Here is a 19,668-nt window from a genome sequence, read left to right on the forward strand (position 1 = left end):
AACCGACTTTCGAGCCTCGACGACGAGACGGTCGACCAGACCCCTGGCGCCTCCTCCTCCTCCACTCTGCTTCCGCGACGTTCCTCTCTGCCCTCACCTTGCGGGCATGCCGACGGACAGCCAGACCGACGAGGCCACCCAGACTGCGCGCGACGAGCAAGACCGCGCAGACGACGTGCACCTCGTTTCGTATACCCTCCGCGTGCAGTCGTTGACCGTCCAGGCGCCGCCGCCTGGTGTCCCCCTTCCTCTCCCAATTCCTGTGGAACTCCCCCCAGGCATCGCGAGACGCGTCCTCGGTACAAAGTCTGTGCAGGAGCCGCAATTGCTGCTGGAAGATGTGAGCTTGGAGTGCAAGCCCGGAGAGGTCTTGGCGATGTAAGTCCTGTTCCGCGGTACGCGTTCGCACTCACCGATCAACATCACGTCCGCAGAATCGGCGCAAGTGGCTCCGGCAAGTCTACACTGCTCAACGCAGTCGGCAGGCGTACCGGGGGTCTCAAGACACTTGCTGGTTCCGTCACCATCCACCCCACATCCACCACAAGGATCAAGGCCGCAGATGCGATCGGCTTCGTGCCACAGGATGACTTGCTGCTAGCATGCCTGACAGTTCGTGAGACGCTGCGCTTTGCAGCGGGAGGAAAGAACGAGGCTGTTGAGAGGACCATTGAGGAGCTTGGTCTACAGAAGGCAGCAGACACGCTCGTCGGTGGAGGGTCGTCAGGTAGGAAAGGCATCTCAGGTGGTGAGCGGAGAAGGTGAGTTCCATCCTTCGTCTCTCGGATTGTTGGATCGGCCACGAGTGCGCTGTGGTATTGACGAATGTCCACCCCAGGCTCTCGATCGGTTGTGTGCTCGTGAGACAGCCGAGCGTTCTCATCCTGGACGAGCCGTAAGCTCTTTGTTATCCCTCGTTCATGACTATCCCCAACCCAACCACAGGACAACTGGGCTCGACACCACCGCCGCCTTCTCCGTACTCTCCCTCCTCTCCTCTCTCGCGCGACGGAACCGCACCGTGATCATGTCGATCCACCAGCCGCGCTCCGACGCCTACCCGCTCTTCGACCGGCTCTGCCTGCTCTCGCGCGGCCGCGTCGTCTACTCGGGGCTGCGCGCAGACGTGCTCCCGTGGTTCGCAGAGCTCGGGCACGCGTGCCCGCCCCAGACGAACCCGCTCGACTTCCTCATCGACGTGAGCGCGGTGGACTCGCGCGACGAGGATGCGGAGAAGGCGAGCCAGGCACGCGTGGACAGGCTCAAGGCCGCGTGGGCGGAGAGGGAGAAGCGCGCGGAGGCGGGGGAAGCGGAGAGGAAGGGCGAGGGCGAGGATGTGAGCGCGGGTGTGGAGAAGGGGCGCAAGTCGAATAGACCGGGCTTCGTCAAGCAGGTCGTCGTGCTGACGAACCGGGCGTTGAAGAACGTGTATCGGGACCATGGGCTGCTCCTGGGGTTCCTGCTGCAGGTCACTGTCATTGGCATTATGGCAGGTGCGTCTTGCACACATCTTACGAGATCAAGTGATGCATGACGCTGGTTTGCTGACGATCGCATCACTGTTTAGGTCTTACGTTTCTCAATCCGCCCGAGACACCTGCTGGCATACAGACACTTAAGACGGTCTACTACCAGGGGATCGTCATGTTCTTCTACTTATCATTTATTCTCTATATCTACATAGACTGCGGGCAGCTCGTGGTATTTGACCGTGAGCGCGAGGTACGTCTTCAACTTTCTCAAGCTGTACGAAGATCGCTCATGCTCCACTAGGATCGACTATATGACGTACTGCCCTGGGTGTGCAGCCATTTTCTTGCCTTCCTGCCCATCAATATTATCGTACCGACTCTATATGCTATAATTCTATATTTCATGTAAGCCCGTCCGATCGATTCGGCCTCTCCATATGCTGACGATCTTGCTAGGTGCGGTTTCAGGCACGATAACCTCGCAAGAAACCTATTCATCTTTATTGGAAACGTTCGTCTGTCGGCCATGTACCACCCAGGACACCCACTGATGTCCAGAACAGTGTATATTGCAACAGCACGGCTCATTCGCATATGCCCTTCTAGCGGCTGCGATGGACCGTAATTTCGCACAGGCATCCCTTATTGCGAACGGACTCTCGATCGCCATGTTCCTCAGCGCGGGTTACCTGATCGTGAACCTCCCTGCATATATTGGCTGGATGAAGTGGCTGTCCCCGTACTTCGTATGCATCTTCTCCCGCCATCCGCTGCTCAGATCGCTTATATCTGCGTCCCGCAGTACGGCTTCAGATGGACGGCGATCACACAGTTCCGAGGCAGAGTCTTCTCATGTCCTGGGATCGAAGGTGTGGAACGGTATGTACACCATTTGGCTGTGAGAGCTGTCCAACTGAGATGCGTGAGGGTAGGAACCAATGTATCGGCGACAACGTTCTCGTCGGTCTTCGATTCAACCTCAATACGCCCCTCTGGGTCTATCCAGTTGGCATCGTCGCCTTCGTCGTCGTCGTCATGGGTATGGCCGTACGTGACCCTCCATCCATCTATACATACCCGCCCCTTTCTAAACCAACTATGCACTCCCCACACAGATCGCCCTACTACAGTTCTACCATCCCGGCGGTGTCAAACACGCCAAGAACAAGCTCTCCTCCTCAGAGCGGCACAAGAAGCCCGCGAAGGTCGAGGAGGCGCAGACGCTGAAGCGCGAGCCGGTCGACGTCGAGCTCAAGGAGATGGGCATCGTCGTCAAGGGCGGACTCCTCCTGGGCACCGAGCGGAAGAGCATATTGGAGGGCGTGGACGTCACGTTCCGGCCGGGGCGTCTGACCGTCGTGCTGGGGCCGTCGGGTGCGGGGAAGGTGCGTGCGGTTGTGGTGGGTGCGCCTCCGAGTCGGTTGCTCATGAGGGGTGGTGTAGAGCTCGTTGCTGGAGGCGATTGCGGGACAGCTGCCGCCGTCGCGCTTCTCGGTGACAGGTTCCATACTCTTCAATGGTAGGGCCGCTGCGTCGAGGCACAGTGAGCAGGTCGCGTTCGTGCAGCAGAGCGATCAGTGGTTGTTGCCCGCACTCACCGTACGTTGTCAGCCTGTGCACATCTTGTCTGACCTGATTGAGATGGTGTGTACTAGATCCGCGAGACGTTGCACTATGCTGCAGAGCTCCAGCTACGCGGCATGAGCAAGGCTGCAAAGAGGGAACGCGCGGAAGAGGTCATGAGGGCGATGGGCCTCACGCCTGTCGCCGATCATGTCGTTGGTGGAGAGGTATAACGGTTCAATCAAGTCTGTGGCGCAGTCTGACGTTCTGCCTCCGCTCAGACAGTGAAGGGTATCAGCGGTGGTGAGAAACGCCGCCTGGCGCTCGCCGTCCAGCTGCTCGCGGACCCCTCCGTGCTGCTCGCCGACGAGCCGACCTCCGGTCTGGATGCCTTCTCCGCGCTCTCCGTGATCGACGCCCTCCGCGCACTCGCTCGCTCCGGGCGCACGGTCGTGGCCTCCGTGCACCAGCCGCGCTCGGAGGTGTGGACGCAGGTGGACGACGTCGTCGTGCTTGCCGCGGGCGGACGCGTCGTGTACGTCGGGGACAAGAAGGGCGTCGTCGACTGGGTGGATGGTGTGCGCGGCGTGCCGATGCCCGACTGGTGGAACCCCGCGGACTGGGTCGTCGACGCCGTGTGCGGGGAGGGCCGGGACGCGCTCGTCCAGGCGTGGCAGAAGGACCATGAGCTGAAGCAGGTGGAGGAGGATGCGCCGCCGTCGGATGCGTCGCCCGTGCCGAGTGGTACCGTAGTCGGTGTGCCGAAGAGGAATGCGTCGGAGTATGCGCTTCCGGTGGTTCTGAGTCGTAGCTGGAAGAACCTGCGGAGGCAGCAGGATGTCTTTGTGGCGCGGCTCGCGAATCCGCCGTTTCTCGTCCTCGTCTTCTGGTTGTTCTTCTTGCGGCTTGGGCATGGGCCAGCAAGTGCACAAGATAGGATTGGTCTGTTGATGGAGAACAGTGCCATGCCCTTCGTTGGTGAGTGATAGAAGACGTTCGATATCTTGCAGAAGGGTTAACCAATTATTAGGAATGCTTGCGTCTATTGCAATATATCCTGCCGAGCGGGATGCGTTCTATAGGTGCGTATTGCTTCCTCCTGCTGTGATTGGTTGGTCCGAACGCATTCGTACAGGGAATACAAGAACCCTGCCTCCCGTTACGGCGCCGCTACGTTCATCATCTCATACACGATTCAAGAGGTCCCGATGCAATTTTTGGCTGCCATGGTTGGGTTGTCTCAAACTTCGTGTTGATCCTCGGTTGACGATCTCGCGTTCGCTCAGATCTACTCCGTCGTCATGATGGCCGGTATGGGTTTGCAGATTGATGCTCGAAGATTCTTTGAGTTCTCCTTCGGCATTTTTGGTCTCATCAATTTCGGGGAGAGCATCGGAGTACGTTAATACACTAGTCAAAAGTTTGACAACTAATGTTGATTTCGGGATTCAGGTCATCTTCTCCAGTACGTAGTACGAGCTAAGTATTGTTGACAGTCTACTGACATCTGCTTGCAGGCTGGGTGATTAATGGAGGCCTCTCCGTATCTCTGGTATCGTGTGCTTTGACGGTGCTCGCGCAGACGTGTGGAATCATTTCCGTGACGCTCCCTCGCTGGCTTGCAGTCATTGCATGGGGAAGTGCGCTGACCTACCAAGCGTAAGTGAACGTTCTGATCCATGGCTCGTCATGGATGTTCATAGTGCTTCGTTTCTCAGACGTGTTGCATTCATCAACGAGTTCAGTGGCTTGGTCTTCGACTGCACACAAGAACAACTTGCCTCTGGGGAGTGTCTTGCAGGTGTGTGCCCCTCGTGCTCACGGCTTCCTGCTTAGCGTTGACGTCTGCGTCAGCGACGGGCGATCAATTGATTGAGACATTCGGCTTCAAGGACCGCAACACAGCGAAGTTCACTGCGCTTCTGCTCGTGATTGTAGTGATCTACAGATTACTCGCCTATGCGGCCGTCCGCGCCAGGGTCGCACTGTTGTGATCCATGGCTGTCACGTCAACTCTAGATATACTGTACGACACTTGCATGGCGCGGAATAATGAAACCGCACGAAATTTTTGCGAGTGGGCTTGTTACGGGTTGGTTGACTACTCATCTTCAACAGAACCTGCTCAGTACTCAAGCTTCAAGCATGGAGACTCGAAGATAGGGATCATGCTACGCTCGGAGTCCAGGAATCGAGTGGCACTAAACTTAGCGTGATGGTTCTCGAGAACGTCCAAGCACTACATTTTGGAGTGCAATCGTGACTGCATCGTATTGCATTATGTCTGCAATGCGCGCTGACGCACCAGACTGCGGATAAACACTCGCTCGTAGGAACGAGGAACGAGATGAACACCGGCACGTGACCGTGTCAGTACACCGTCTCACACTGACAGTCCTAGTCAGGACTCTACCGGCCGCTCTACCATCTACGCCTGGCTAGTGCCTTGCACCCGCGCAAGTAATCTTGCCAGTGAACGGTCTCCGCGTTCAACCATTCTATTGCACCTGTGCTTTGCAGCCAAGTTGGGCAGGACACCGTGCGACACGTATAGGACATACACATCGGGACACAACACTCCATATTCACCTTACCAACGGTGCTTCCGCGGGCCTGTGCATGTGCGTCGTGAGTATATACAAGTACCAGTATTGTACAAGCCTGACTGTTTCCTGATAGGTTGGCCCTTGCGAAGATCAAAATCAACTCAAGCAAGCTTGGTGCACATCTTCGACGATATGACGCCAACTCTGCTCAAGGAGACACCCTCGCTTCCGCTTGAGCTGTGGGACGTGACTATCACTCATCTCCGCGAAGACCGGGGCACGCTATCGGACTGCTCTTTGGTCTGCCGATCATGGGAGCCGATGGCGCGTAGACACCTGTTTGAGACGGTCGCAGTCCTTGGCCCCCAGGATCGGTGTAGACTGCTCCTCTGCGATCCATCATCAACTGTTCTTCCATACGTTCACAAACTACTCCTGATGAAACGTGACCAACCACACGTTGCCTGGGTAGAAGATTTACTGCCCCAGGTTCGTGCCAACGACCTGACGGCGCTCCGGACCCTCTGGTTATCCAACGTACGGTGGGATGGGCTCTCTGCCGCCTCGCGAACGAGCCTCATCCACCTTTGTCGCTGGCTGACGCAAATAGGGCTCATCTCGAAATGGCCAGACCACGACGCTCGCTGCCCATTTGCCGTCGAGCTTCTCGGGGCATCGCCGTCACTGCAGCGCTTTGCTCTCCGGTGTATGCACGAGGACAATCACTGGCAGTCTCCTGCACAACCCCTCGATATCGCACCCTACTCCCATATGTCCACTAAGGCTGCGCCTCACTTGCGCACCCTCGAAATCTCGGCAGATGTGGGTCCTCTCCTCACAGTCCTGCACACGGTCTTTCCGGTACTGCATTTGCAAGAGCTTTCACTCGGACCACTATATGAGGGTACCGGTAGTCTGGTGCTTTCCTTCTTGCGCTCATGCGCAGAAACGCTGGTGTGTCTGTCACTATCTTTCAAGATGTTTAATGAAACCACGTACGACCGTAAGTCTCAGTAGCCATCCAGTGCATGTCTATACTGAGATCATGACCAGCCGCGTTCTGTGCCGGTGGCGGTGTCTCGTGCTTAACGGCGCTAGAGACGTTCTCCATTGGAGCCCATCCAAAACACATCCCGGACATTCTGCGCCAGATTACCTCGAAGAATCTGGCACACCTCAACATCACGGTCTCGCTTCGCACATCTGCGCCCAGTGACGTTGACGACCTCGTCGGTGTCCTCACTACCGGGTCGCTGGCTGTCTCGCGCCCCCACGTCGCTCTTATCCGCTCCCCGTTGGACATTGACATGGAAAAACGCGGGTACAATGCACCATCATCAGAAGATATGCGCGATGCGCTTCTCGCGGGCCTGCAAAGCCTACACAAGGAGGGCAGGCTCCAGTTGGAGCGCTTCATAGGAGACGACTGACTCGGGCCATGATGTGAGGGTAGAAGGGTGCTGATCTCGAGCTCAAAGACAACGTATATATGTCACGATGCTCGTCAGTACATGCGGTTCCCTCATGAGCCGCCCCGCTGAAGCATAGATCCGCAGCGGCGCAAGCACCAATACTGCATTCAGTCTCCTGCCCTTCTTCGGGAGGTAGGGAGCCCCGTACCGTACTCTTCTGAATCTTGACATCGCCGTGCTGTGCTAAGTACATTGCACGAACTACCGACACGCGACTGCTGGCCGATATATTACGTGACCGTATCATGAGTTGGGTTTCTCCATAACTAGTATCGTAACATTTCATCGCCTCCTGTACATATGTCACAAATCGAGGCAAGCATTCTGGACCCGGGCTCACCGCAGCGAAAAGGACATTCAAGAATGTCCAAAGATTTCAAGTGGCTTGTACGGTTCCTCGAGGTACTTGATCTCGTCCGGTGTCAACTCGATGTTTACCGCGCCTGTGAGCAGCCGAACCCAAAAGTCAATACGCCGTGCGCGAGATCCTCTCAATTCAACACTGACCAATGAGGTCCTCGAGGTTCTTCAGGCTCGTCGTCCCCACAATTGGTGCGGTGACACCTGCGAACGTCTTCCGTTCAGCACCGATATCCTTGAACGAGCATGCCAAACGAGGATACGTACCGTCCTTGGAGAAGCTCCACGCGAGCGCGACCTGAGCCATACTGACCCCCTTCTTCTTCGAGATTTCCTCGACCCTGTACGCAGACAATTGTCAGCAAACTTGAGTTACACGCCACCTCTGCGAACGCATCGTACCGATTGACGATGTCGGACGTGCCCGCCCACTCTTTATACGGCCCCGCCCAGCTGATGCAATCCGTATCAGCGACATGTTAATGGCATAGAGCAGGGGACACCCACCCGTCGGTTTCGCCGCGCTTCGTCTGCACCGACAGCGGGCGGGTGAGGACGCCGCGGCCGAGTGGCGACCAGGGAATCGCGCCGACCCCGAATATCTGCGCACAAACGAATTAGAACGAAAGCCATGACAACGTGACAACAAGAGGGTAGCAAGGACGAATCGCACCTTGAGCGTGGGGAGCATCTCTCGCTCCTCCTCGCGGTAAATGAGGCTGTGGTGGTTCTGCATCGAGATGAAAGGCGTGAGCTTGTTCTGAATGGCGTAGTCTGTCGGAGGCAAACGCGAGGGAAGGCGAGATGGGATGTCAACATCCATTCATGTTCTGCCTACAGGTTGAGCGAGGGCACGTACTCTGCATAGCATGGACTGGATGTGTTTGGTCAGTTTCTACGGTGTATGCGATCGTAGGAGGTCGTGTCACGTACACTGATAGGCATGACAAGAGCTCATGCCGATGTACCGGACGTAGCCGGCTTGCACAATGTCGTGGAGGGCTTGCATCTATGTCATCGTTAGTCCGGTTTCCCAACATGTCGCAAAGCAGTTACGAACCGTCTCCTCGATCGGCGTGTCATAATCAAACCGATGGCCTGATTTACCTGTTAGGCCGTGCGTTACACGAGATGCCGCTACGATACTCACACTGAAGGACATCAATGTAGTCGACCTGCAGGCGCTCGAGGCTCTTCTTCACCGAGTCAAAGATGTGCTACAGACCGCCCGGAGTCAGCATACGCGCCTAGCGGGCTGATAAACAGATACGGGCGCACCTTGCGATTCAGCCCGTGTTGATTAATGATCCCAAAATCTTGTGGGTCCTTGCCGTAGAGCAGCACATCGTAGGCGGGCGCAACTGGCCAAAAGACCTAATGTCGGTCAGCATGGCCGGAGGCGCTGATGTCAGGAGCGGCGATCAACCTTGGTGAGGATAACGAGCTCCTCGCGGGGAAGCTGCAGTTCCTTGATGGCCTTGCCAAGCATGACCTCCGAGAGGCCATTGGAGTATACCTGCAAAACGATCGGGTCTCAGCCGACGCATCCAGAAGATGTGAGGGTAAGACAAACATTTGCCGTATCAAATGTCTGAATGCCGTGGTCATAGCTGCCGTGCGCTTCAGCGGGACGCGTTGCGCAAGAAAAAATCGCACTCACGCATATTTGATGTGCTTGGTTACCTCCTCCTGTTCGTCGATGACCCACTCGCTCCAGCCTTTGTTACCGTAGGACATGCATCCTAGGATGATTTTCGACACCTTGAGGCCGGACTTCCCGAGCCGGACTGTATGCCGATATAATACTTGGGTCAGAAGCGAACACGGTGGACTGAGAACGCGTACTTACCGTATGGCATGGATTTCTTCTCGAGAGACATGTTGAGAACTTACTCTATACACGAGTGGGGAGATTGCTGAAGTACTCAGGAAGCTGCAGCCCCTTAAGTACTGAGCAGGTCTCTGGCGCCTCCTCGGAATACACTGGGACGCGTCATGCCTGGCCTGAGACATGCCATGACTAAAGTGTGGTCGACTCGACGGCGAGGAGGTGGGAGCCCGCCCGAACGATGAGACAACCGTCTGAAGACAACATCTCACTGCAGCCACAGCCTGAGGTGCCGGAGACTACGCGTCGGGCGGTGTCGCGCACACGTGATACACCAGTGGGGCTCGCGACGCGTCGCGCTGCCACTCACTCGCAGCCGCCCCAACAGGCAGCTGTAGCTTTGATTCCTTGCTAAGTACTTTTGCTGACTACTGTATCATTCTCTCAGGATGAGTTCAACTGCTGGGTGTCTGTGGTCTACCTTCATTCATCTTCCTGGTAATGTTCACCGCGGCCCATCCCGCGGAGTCACTGCAGGCCGCTGGATCATGGCACCGTCTCACTGAGGGGATATGTAGCGCAGCTCGCCGCAGAATGCGCTACCTCTCATGTGGGCTGGATGGCAGGCGGAACCGCTCTCATGATCCTCCTACTCGCACAAATCGTGCCGAAATGACCATTAAACTCGATTGGTGGAACACGTCCACTGGGTACAGTATAGATAATGTCGAAGAACAACGAAGAAAGGAGCGTGCGAGACACTCTGACACCCGCAAGATCATCCCAGATGCGAAAGTCGGCGGGTGTTGAAACCCACTCCAAGCCCGACCGATACCTGCGCGATGAGCCGCTGTTAGAAAAGTACACTTTGACTGCTGTTCCCTACATACCGTCTGGGATCAGAGGCCAGGCATGACATAACACGCGATTCCTTCGTCCGAGTACCCGAGCTGGGAGATCGCATTCCCCCGCTCCGTCTCGCTGGTGGTGTAGAAGTGGTCCATAGCGCTGGCGCTGTACAGACGGTACAGCGGGACACTACCGCAGATCTCGGTCTGGAAGACGTAGCCCGCGGCGCCTTCGTCGTAGTAAGCCAGCTCGCGTACCGCATTGTTGGCCTCGCTCTGGTTGGTAGTGTAGAAGTGATCGAAAGCGTTGGGGGAGTAGAGGCGATAGAGCAGCGCCGTGGAGACGGTGGGGATGCGGAAGATGAGACCCATGTTGCCCTCGTACGAGTAGCTCAGGTTGGTGATGGCGTTCTTCATCTCGGCGTAGTTAGTAGTGTAGAAGTGGTCCGTGGCAGAGGTGCTGTAAGCACGGAAGAACGGCACGGCGGAGTCGACATCGCAATCGGCCTGCGGCAAATAAATCAATGCTGGAATTGATTGTCGAGGAACTGGCATAAAAACGTACCCTGGCAGTCAGGTCCTGTGACGCGGTCGGGTCGGCAACAGCCCCCATCGCAGTGGCGACGATGCAGAGGACAATCGCGGCAACGAACTTGAGAGACATGCCGGCGTGTGGTTGCGCTTCCTACTTGGTGGGTAGCTGAGCGTATTGAGCATCGCGCTTTATATATGTCTGGTTTTCTCCCGTCACCTTTCGGCCCAGATGTCTAATTGACTCTGAACGGCCCACCCCATGGGAGGCCTGTACAGTATCAGCCTCGTCATGCATATGCACATCCCCGCACTGTCGAACCACAGAGACACGCTGCACGTTCGGCACTTGCAAGGAGCGAAGATGTCGCATATTCAGCGAAACGGCAAGAGGTTCCCGTGTGATATTTGTCGTAAAGTCCGCGGACCTTTCGAGCTTGAATGATGGCTTCTAGCTCATTCAGGTGACCTGGAAATGGCTGTCCGAATGCAAACGGAGTCATTGAGCAAGGATTGGTCGAAAGATAATTGAAACACGACGCGTTCTGAAGAATGCTGGGAGCCCTCCATTTTATCGCCTATGACGGTAAGTTGCACCACATGAACAGAACATCGACCCTGGAAGCAGGGCCGTGATGTAGTGAAACGACACCGTCTGCTACTGGCCTTCCAAGAATACACTAGAGTCGATGTTGGACATCACATCGCATCAAGATGAGAAGCGGATGGTTGATGACGTCTGAGGAGAAGCCATAAAAATGGTGAATTGAACGACACACGTTTACGTAGGGCATTCACCATAGTGAACGGAGTCGTTGAACCAAGTGTCAACCTCGTTGGAGCCAATCGCCAACGTCCGGTGAAGTTCATATAGCGGCCGTGCAATTGATGGCGGGGATCGCTAGGATTCGTTCTTCGACGCGCCGTCGGTCCGCGAGTACATACACGACACAGCCTTACGCACCTTTGATCGAGTTGCAGGGAAGAATGTGGTCTGGGAAGAGCAGATTAACGTAGCGCACGTTGCATGCAGCGCCCTCGCATATGGAGCAGCGTATTGCCGTTGAGTAGGTTGAATTTGCACTCACCGAGCGTTGACTTCCCGCGTGTCCGACGTTGGACAACTTCGTACTAGTAGAGGAACTCACCTCGGATGAACGCGCCTGGCTGCTTGCTTGCTACTATGGCAGTCCACGGAAGTGCGCTATTGCAATTCTGTGGCCTGCTGGTTCTACTCCACTACGCCAATGACAGAGCGTTATCTGAATGCAAGGATTGAGTAATAGTAAGAGCTCCGACGAACATGGGAAAGGCTTGTTGTGTCGAACCTCCGACCGAGATTATTCAACTTCGCCGCTAGCACTGTACGGACTGACGGCGCGACGACAGTTGACAGAAGCATCTCCTTTGGGACGCTGGCTCCGCGGAAACAAAGTGTACCACAAGGCCGTCAGAGGACACTCTGAATCCTTGGCGTTTGTTGACAAGACTGCGAATGCAATGGCGCGCTCATGTGACGTTGGCATTCACGCGCGTATACGCGTGGCGGCGGTTCTGAGCCGGCGCTACACTGCTTAGTGGGAGTCGTTACCACCTAGTTGTTGAGGTTACGGCGCGTGACCTCGATCCCCGCCACACCGCACGTGACAGACCGCCGGGGGTGGTTCGTCGTCTCGTCCTCTCCTCCCCCTTCTTCCCTCAGTCGAGTGTTACCAACGACTGAGGTGAGAACATTCCCGTCCGTTACCTACCATAGTAGCTCACGCCCTGCACAGCGTCTGACCGCGGTGCAGGTAACTCTAATATAAGTCGAGTGTTACCAACGACTGAGCGTCTGACCGCGGTGCAGTTCCTACAGGTTATGAGCCCTGGTCGGAGGTATTGAGCCCCCGCACCAGTACCTGGAGCTAGCTACTCGTTCGCAGACCCCCGCGTAACATCGCAACGCCCACAGAAGCGCGTTTCTACCCGCATATAGCCACCTTCTCTCGCGTCTAATGACGAAGACCCCTCAGCCGAGTCCGAAAGCACCGGGCCGCGTCTCATCCATCATGTCCGAGCCCGGCAAACTTCCGAGCATTCGCCCTCAGCCGAAAACCATCTCGTCGATAGCGATTCCCTCGTCCATGCACGCCGGCGGCGAGATCCTCGACCGCGCGAAGAGCAACTGGTTCGAGTGGAAGGCGTACGTCGAGCGAAGTGCCAAGATGTGTCACCTGTGGCCGTACTTCACCGGCTACATCGAGCGACCCGATCCGGCCGTCGACTCTGCCTCCGCGTACAACTTCGACTGTAACGAAATGGTCGCCATCGCCTTCCTCGAGTCGAAGACGAACAAGGAGGAACAGGTCTTCATACAAAAGAGCGGACCCTCGCTCGCGGCCGTGTGGAAGGCCTTGTGCCTGCGCCACGAGAAGGAACCCGGAGCATATGCGCAGGCGACGTTGATTCAGGAGTTATTCAACTGCCGGTACGTCCCAACCGAACGCTACTCCGTGACCAGCCTTCGCATGCAAGAGATTGTGGACCGCATCTACAATATCGGTCTTCCCTCTGCCGACGTCATGATGACCGTCGCTATGCTGAACGCCATGGCCGGTCATCTCAAGTATATGCAGTCCCAGGTCGGGACGTCCCTCGCGGCCAGCACTGCCGACGCTCCGTATACCTCCGTCGACATCTTCAAGCGCCTGGACTTCGAGCAACAGATGAGTGGCGTCGATGCGGTTCCCGGTACGTCCGACGCCCTTGCCGCCTCTTTCCAAGCCGGCCGCACCACGCGCATGTGCTCCAACCCTGCGTGTCCTAATCCGAAGGGCCACCTCATCGACACCTGCTTCGCCAAGGGCGGCGGTCTCGAGGACAAGGCCAAACGCGACGAATACCTGGCGTCGCGCCGTCGTGGTCGCCAAGGAAAAGCCAAGGAGACTGCTGCCGCTGCTTCTACGTCGTCGGCACCCACTTCCCTGGCCAAGTCGGCGTCCGTTGACTCCTCCGGTCGTCCGTTCGTGGTCGACACGTCTACCGGCAAGGTATACTTTCTTAGCGTGGACCCACCCGCTCGCTCGTCCGCCCAGCCTGACTTGGAATCTGACGAGTTTGCCGAGCTGGCCAACGTCGCCTCCACCCCGGCCTGGGCTGACTCTGTAGCGACGCCGGCCGACGTTCAAGAGTATCAGGCTCTCGTCTCGCTTGCCGCTGAGGACAAGGTATCTCTCAACTGGGTATCTCATGCTCGTGACGCTGTGAACCCATCTGCCTACTCTGTTGTCCCGCTGCCCGCTGCCTCTCGTCGCGTGTCTACCGTCGGATCTGAGCCTTTTGTCTTCGACTCGGGCGCCTCCACGCATCTGTCCCCGAACCGGCGCGACTTCCACGACCTCCGTCCCATCGAGCCTCGCGGGATACGTGGCATCAACGGATCCGTCATCTACGCCTGTGGTGTCGGCAAGGTCAAGTTGCGCATCGGGCGCGGTGCCTCTCTGGTTCTTGACGACGTCCTCTATGTGCCTCGCGCCACGGTCCGTCTCATCAGCATCTCCGCTTTGTGCCGCTCCGTCTCTCGCTACAGAGTTATGTTCGACGACGAGGGGGTGTCCATCCTGACACGCAGTGGTGCTGTCGTCGCGTCTGGTACTCTCACTGGTCGTCGTCTCTACTCGCTCAACGGCACTCCGCCTTCCACCGAACACGCCCTCCTGTCCTCTCGCCTGCCTACCCTTGACACCTGGCACCGCCGCCTGGGTCATGTCAATCACCGTTCAATCTACGACATGGCTCGCCTTCGCTCTGCCAAAGGTATGCCCATCACCCTCTCTCCTGCACCAAACAAATGTGAACACTGTATCCTCGGCAAGCAGACGAGATCAGCTGTTCCTAAGGTGCGGGAGGGGGAAAAGGCGAAGCGGAAATTGGGGCTGGTGTACGTTGACCTACAAGGGCAGATGGATTCTCAATCAGCGACTGGCAATGTGTATTCATTAGACATAATTGACGACCACACGTCGTATTCGTGGACGATCCCCGTCCCGTCCAAGGACGCCGCTGAGCCGCGATTCGAGGCCTGGGCCAACGCCGTCGAGACCGAATCTGGCGAGAAGATTGGGGCCGTGCAAATTGACAACGGCGAACTGCTATCTGGCACCTTCAAGGCCTTCCTCGCACGCCGCGGTATCTCGCTCCGGCTCACTGCAGCGTACACGTCTGCGCACAACGGTCGCGTGGAGCGCCTGCACCGTACCCTGATGGATCGCGCTCGGGCTATGCGCCTCGCAGCGAACGTTCCCGCGAACCGCTGGGACGAGTTCTTACTTACCGCCAACTATCTAACGGTACGCACTCCATCACGCTCCCTCTCTCCGGGCGTCACCCCGTACGAAGCTTGGTACGGTCGTAAGCCCGACCTCTCCCATCTCCGGGAAGTCGGCTGTAGGGCCTTCGTGCTCATTCAGAACAAGCACAACCCGAAGATCTACGAGCGATCTGTCGAGTGCGTGCTCGTCGGCTATGGTCTGAACTCCAAAACCTACCGCTGCTACCATCGCGCCACTCACAAAGTCGTAAGCTCTTTTCATGTGGCCTTCATCGAATCGCATGAAGCGTCTCCCGTTGCGTTGGCTCCCAGTGTACCTGCCGCACCTGTCGCGCCTGGCGTCCCACACGGCGGGATCATAGCGGACGACCCGGTACCGCCCCTCGAACCCGCCGCGCCCCTTATGGTGCCTCCGGTCATCGTTCACGCGCCTGACGCCGCCGTGCCGGTTGTCCCGGAGGCTGACCTGCCTGCGCCCGCCGCCGCCGCACCTCCACGGCGATCCTCCCGTATCCCCGTGCCATCCCAGCGTCGTGCGGAGGCCGATGGTCTCCCTCACGTCACCCGCCTGCAACGTACAGTTGACGAGATTCGTGCTCACGTTCCTCGTCCTGCTACAGACTCGGCCGTGCCAGCGCCCTCCCGCGCGTCGGTGGCTCCCGACGTGCCTGAAGTGGTTGCCGTGCATGCTCCCGCCGAACCACAGGTGCCCCCGGACTTCGTCGTCGATGACCCGCCCCCGGCAGACGAGCCCGACATCCTCGCTCAGCTCGAGGCTCTCGCCGCGTCGGACGCCATTCCCATGGACGTGGAGTACCCGGGCGATCCCGCCACCCTGGAGGAAGCCATGTCTGGCCCGTTCAAAGCCGAGTGGGCGGCGTCCTTGTCCGACGAGCTCAAATCCATCAAGGACCTCGGAGTCTACAAGCTCATCCCGCGCTCTCAGGTTCCCGCCGGTCGTCGCGTACTCAAGGGCAAGCCCGTCTTCCGGCTGAAACGGAACGAGAAGGGTGAGCCCGTCCGGTTCAAGTCTCGTTGGTGCGCGAAGGGCTTCCAGCAGGTGTATGGCCTCGACTACAACCGAACCTCCTCCCCGACAATGCGGATGGAGTCCTTCCGGGTGCTCCTGCACATTGCAGCCTCCATGGACTGGGAAATCGAGCAGCTCGACGTCAAGACGGCCTTCCTTCACGGCATCTTACCTGACGACGAGCACCTCTACATGGAGCAGCCCAAGGGCTTCGAGGAGCCTGGTAAGGAATCCTGGGTATGGGAGCTGGTGCGCGGAATCTATGGAACCAAGCAGGGCGGTCGTACGTGGAATGACACGCTCAACGAGTATATGCTGGAACTCGGTTTCACGCGGCTCTCATGCGAGCATTGCATCTACTACCGCAAGAACGAGCGCGGTATTGTTCTCACCGGAGTGCATGTCGATGACTTCCTGCTAACCCGAGCTCCGTCGAAAATGGGCTATCGCAGAGCTTGGCGACGCCCGCTTCTGTATAGGCATCCAGATCGATCGCAACCGCGCGACGCGCACTGTCGCTCTCTCGCAGACAGCGCTCATCGACAAGATCATCGCCGAATTCCGTCTCGACGGTATGGATTGCGCCCCCATCTCCACTCCCATGGACGCCGGCCTTCGCCTGTCTCGCACGCAGCACAGTCCCAAGACCCAGGTGGAGAAGGACCGGGCCGCGCGTCTGCCGTACCGCTCCCTAGTAGGATGTCTCATGTATCTGGCGATCGGTACGCGTCCGGACATTGCGCTTGCTGTCCAGCAGTTGAGCCAATTCCTCGACTGCTACTCACTTATCCACTGGGATGCAGCGAAGCGCGTCGTGCGCTACCTGAAGGGTACGCGGACATTCCGCCTCGAGCTCGGCGGCCCCGATGCGGCGAACCTCAACGGTTTTGCGGACGCGAGCCATGCCGGGTGCTACGATACTCGCCGTTCCGTCGGCGGCTATTGCTGGAACCTGGGCTCTGGGATCGTGTCCTGGGCGGCGCGCAAACAACCTACCGTCTCCACGTCCACCACGGAAGCCGAATACATCGCGGCTGCCGAATCCTCCAAAGAAGCAATCTGGCTGCGCTTCCTCCTCGACGGCATCGGGTTCCCCCAGCCTGTGGCCTCCCTCATGCGCGTCGACAGCACCAGTGCCATGTCACTCTCCACGGACTCCACCTTCCACGCTCGCGTGAAACACATTGACATCAAATGGCATTACCTCCGCGAAGTAGTCGCCGCCAAACGCGTCGCCTTGCAGCACGTTCCCGGTCACCTCAACGTTGCCGACGCGTTCACCAAGCCACTCGAGCGCAAACCGTTCCTGACGCTTCGCACTCGCATGGGCCTTCGTCCTCCATCCGAGGAGGAGCTTGTGCGGTGAGGAGGAGTTCTTGACGGTGAGGAGGAGTTCTTGGTGTCCCGTATTCATTCACGACATCCCCGTTCTTTCACGACACACATTCTTTCTCTTTCTCTTCCCTCGTTTGTTCGCACCACGCCTCTCAACGACAGATTACGATACAAATGACCTCACCATACGAGCGAAACCCTCTCCATGCGCGATACCTACTATACGTACGATACTGTTCCCCCTCCTGGGCAGGATCTCGTCGAGTCTGCGCCGAGGAGGAGTGTTGAGGTTACGGCGCGTGACCTCGATCCCCGCCACACCGCACGTGACAGACCGCCGGGGGTGGTTCGTCGTCTCGTCCTCTCCTCCCCCTTCTTCCCTCAGTCGAGTGTTACCAACGACTGAGGTGAGAACATTCCCGTCCGTTACCTACCATAGTAGCTCACGCCCTGCACAGCGTCTGACCGCGGTGCAGGTAACTCTAATATAAGTCGAGTGTTACCAACGACTGAGCGTCTGACCGCGGTGCAGTTCCTACACTAGTGAGTACCGCGGTCACCGGGACTCCTCCGTGCCAACAAAATCCTTCTGTACGTCCGCAAAAATGGACCGAATCCGGAACACGCTTCTAAGCTAATCAACGGCTTGCCGATGTCATTCAGGTATGTTTGCCAGACTGTACAGCGAGGTCTCTATTGATGGGGCACTTATGCATGTTTCATCCTCAGGCTCTGCTATCAACTCGTCGTTATTCATGCTAAACGGACTTCCCTGACACTGTAGGCAGTCAATACGCAACAACGCAATCTCCGGTGCCAATGGTACACCGGTCTCATCACTCTTCTCACCCCGCGCGGCTCCTTCCATGATCTGCGGTGCCGGCAGTCCAAGATTCTGAACCACAGGGCCAAGGTTTCCATGCATGAAATGTGTCATATGTCGCGAAACCGTTCGTGATGATGTCTGTGAGTGAATTTCTTGACTGTTCACTTTGCGGACGAACGTCGAGTGTTGCGAGAATGCAAGCCTCAAGAAACGAAACTCGTGATCCATCCGTCTACGATCGTCTAGTCCGTGAACCGTATATAAGGCGCTCTGTACGCAAACGATATCCTCAGCCCTCAGTTCGCGATGCCTTTCAAGTCTCTCATCTGCGCTATCACCTTGGCTTTCACCGCCATGACGGCTGTGATGTCTGCACCCGCGACCTCGCAGCTGTCTACACGTTTATGTGCTACACGAACTTTTTGATGTCAATTGTGCTCACTTTATTGTGCAGGCTGTCTGCGACATTGAACACGCTGCCCCGTTTTGGGGAGCCAGCAGCAGCCGCACGGACCACTTCTACTCCACCAACTACGCGCAGATCAACAATTCTCGCGCTGACGGTTACGAGGTCCAAGGCCGCCTCGGGTTCATCTACCGCGACCCCGTCGTCGACTCTACGATCTTCTTCCGCCTCTACAACCCGACCAACTATGACCACTTCTACACCGTCAATTCCACTCGCGCAGACGAAGTCATTGAGAACCAGGGCTACATTGACAGGGGCTATGTCGGCTACGTCTACACCACGGATATCTGCGGCAGCGTGCCGCTCTATCAGCTGTACAAGGCGAGCGCGACTGACCACTACTATACCGCGAACAAGACCGAGGCGGATAACGCTGTCAGCAACGACGGCTACGTGCTGCAGGGTACTGCTGCGTACATTCTTCCCAATCTCTGACGTACGAGCTGAGTGAGTGGTTTCTCATTGTTCACGGCCTTATGATATATATACTAAAGCAGCGGCGAATGTAGACTGTACACACTGGCTTCAACTCCAGTCGCGTCACCGAGACGTCGGACCCTTCATTGGGATCAGGTCTCATTCGTTCATTTTGATTGTCCGGTCCTTTTCTTTACACGGCCACTCTTACTCCTGTCGCCGAGCAGTAGTACAGCGTGGCGATTGATGATCGCATCCTCCTTCAGGCTTTCCCCCGTCGTGATTATTGTTCCACTACTAGGTAGCGGTAATCACCGAAGGCGGACATGTTCGTTGAACATCTGTGTGTTTTCGATGGATAATATACTTCGAGCGCTGGTGACATTCCTCTTGCGTGAATAAGCTGCGTCAATGAACGAATCGGCTACAGTTGCTCTGGAAGCGCATATGTATCGAACGCCGAGACTCAGAAAATTGAGCGCAGGTGGGATACCATACTACCGTACTGATATTTCAATTTAGACAAGAACGAAGCCGTCCTTAAGTCGTCCCTGAAAACGACTCCGATTGACGCACGCTCAGATTTGCGACGTTCAATGGTAATGTATACGGCCGCTGCCTCAACTCTAGACAACGTCGAATCCGTGACACATGAAAAC

At 57.1% G+C, this 19,668-nt stretch overlaps 5 protein-coding genes across 5 annotated transcripts; 3 read left to right on the plus strand and 2 right to left on the minus strand.

Moving 5' to 3' along the window:
- Positions 1 to 106: 106 nt before the first annotated feature.
- C8Q71DRAFT_716161 (P-loop containing nucleoside triphosphate hydrolase protein) lies at positions 107 to 5,029 on the plus strand (the record flags this gene model as incomplete). Its single annotated transcript, XM_047921084.1, has 20 exons — positions 107 to 378; positions 435 to 761; positions 839 to 895; positions 946 to 1,493; positions 1,568 to 1,722; positions 1,774 to 1,877; positions 1,929 to 1,983; positions 2,036 to 2,218; positions 2,275 to 2,351; positions 2,405 to 2,519; positions 2,588 to 2,857; positions 2,916 to 3,071; positions 3,128 to 3,262; positions 3,317 to 4,013; positions 4,066 to 4,117; positions 4,171 to 4,264; positions 4,322 to 4,436; positions 4,553 to 4,694; positions 4,754 to 4,836; positions 4,890 to 5,029. 20 exons carry the CDS (start codon positions 107 to 109, stop codon positions 5,027 to 5,029), a joined length of 3,777 nt encoding a protein of 1,258 aa, XP_047774211.1.
- Positions 5,030 to 5,483: 454 nt separating this feature from the next.
- Positions 5,484 to 6,896, plus strand: C8Q71DRAFT_315979 (uncharacterized protein). Its single transcript, XM_047917753.1, has 3 exons — positions 5,484 to 5,656; positions 5,715 to 6,576; positions 6,635 to 6,896. The coding sequence occupies exons 2-3, from the start codon at positions 5,774 to 5,776 to the stop codon at positions 6,795 to 6,797; spliced, it is 966 nt and encodes a 321-aa protein (XP_047774212.1). The 5' UTR covers positions 5,484 to 5,656; positions 5,715 to 5,773; the 3' UTR covers positions 6,798 to 6,896.
- A 421-nt stretch (positions 6,897 to 7,317) lies between these two features.
- On the minus strand, positions 7,318 to 9,509 carry C8Q71DRAFT_315936 (aryl-alcohol dehydrogenase). The gene is made up of 15 exons (XM_047917752.1): positions 9,263 to 9,509; positions 9,074 to 9,200; positions 8,987 to 9,023; positions 8,840 to 8,929; positions 8,692 to 8,787; positions 8,564 to 8,630; positions 8,474 to 8,511; positions 8,347 to 8,422; positions 8,273 to 8,287; positions 8,087 to 8,187; positions 7,921 to 8,015; positions 7,816 to 7,866; positions 7,681 to 7,754; positions 7,561 to 7,617; positions 7,318 to 7,496 (listed from the first exon to the last, which is right to left on the minus strand). The coding sequence occupies exons 1-15, from the start codon at positions 9,291 to 9,293 to the stop codon at positions 7,411 to 7,413; spliced, it is 1,041 nt and encodes a 346-aa protein (XP_047774213.1). The 5' UTR covers positions 9,294 to 9,509; the 3' UTR covers positions 7,318 to 7,410.
- Positions 9,510 to 10,140: 631 nt separating this feature from the next.
- C8Q71DRAFT_862103 (uncharacterized protein) lies at positions 10,141 to 10,753 on the minus strand (the record flags this gene model as incomplete). Its single annotated transcript, XM_047927989.1, has 2 exons — positions 10,141 to 10,596; positions 10,655 to 10,753. 2 exons carry the CDS (start codon positions 10,751 to 10,753, stop codon positions 10,141 to 10,143), a joined length of 555 nt encoding a protein of 184 aa, XP_047774214.1.
- Positions 10,754 to 18,429: 7,676 nt separating this feature from the next.
- C8Q71DRAFT_727157 (uncharacterized protein) lies at positions 18,430 to 19,027 on the plus strand (the record flags this gene model as incomplete). The annotated part of the gene is made up of 2 exons (XM_047921835.1): positions 18,430 to 18,486; positions 18,578 to 19,027. The coding sequence occupies 2 exons, from the start codon at positions 18,430 to 18,432 to the stop codon at positions 19,025 to 19,027; spliced, it is 507 nt and encodes a 168-aa protein (XP_047774215.1).
- Positions 19,028 to 19,668: the final 641 nt, after the last annotated feature.

This window comes from Rhodofomes roseus, assembly GCF_022264815.1.
Source record: "Rhodofomes roseus strain CIRM-BRFM 1785 chromosome Unknown C8Q71scaffold_28, whole genome shotgun sequence".
Taxonomy (NCBI): domain Eukaryota; kingdom Fungi; phylum Basidiomycota; class Agaricomycetes; order Polyporales; family Fomitopsidaceae; genus Rhodofomes; species Rhodofomes roseus.

Coding starts and splice junctions, on each gene's coding strand:
- C8Q71DRAFT_315936 (XM_047917752.1), bottom strand. CDS start 9,293: ATGTCTCTCGAGAAGAAATCCATGCCATACG. Junction 9,201..9,262: donor GAAGAAATCCATGCCATACG/GTAAGTACGCGT, acceptor ATCGGCATACAG/TCCGGCTCGGGAAGTCCGGC. Junction 8,930..8,986: donor AGACATTTGATACGGCAAAT/GTTTGTCTTACC, acceptor ATCGTTTTGCAG/GTATACTCCAATGGCCTCTC.
- C8Q71DRAFT_315979 (XM_047917753.1), top strand. CDS start 5,774: ATGACGCCAACTCTGCTCAAGGAGACACCCTCGCTTCCGCTTGAGCTG. Junction 6,577..6,634: donor AAGATGTTTAATGAAACCAC/GTACGACCGTAA, acceptor GATCATGACCAG/CCGCGTTCTGTGCCGGTGGC.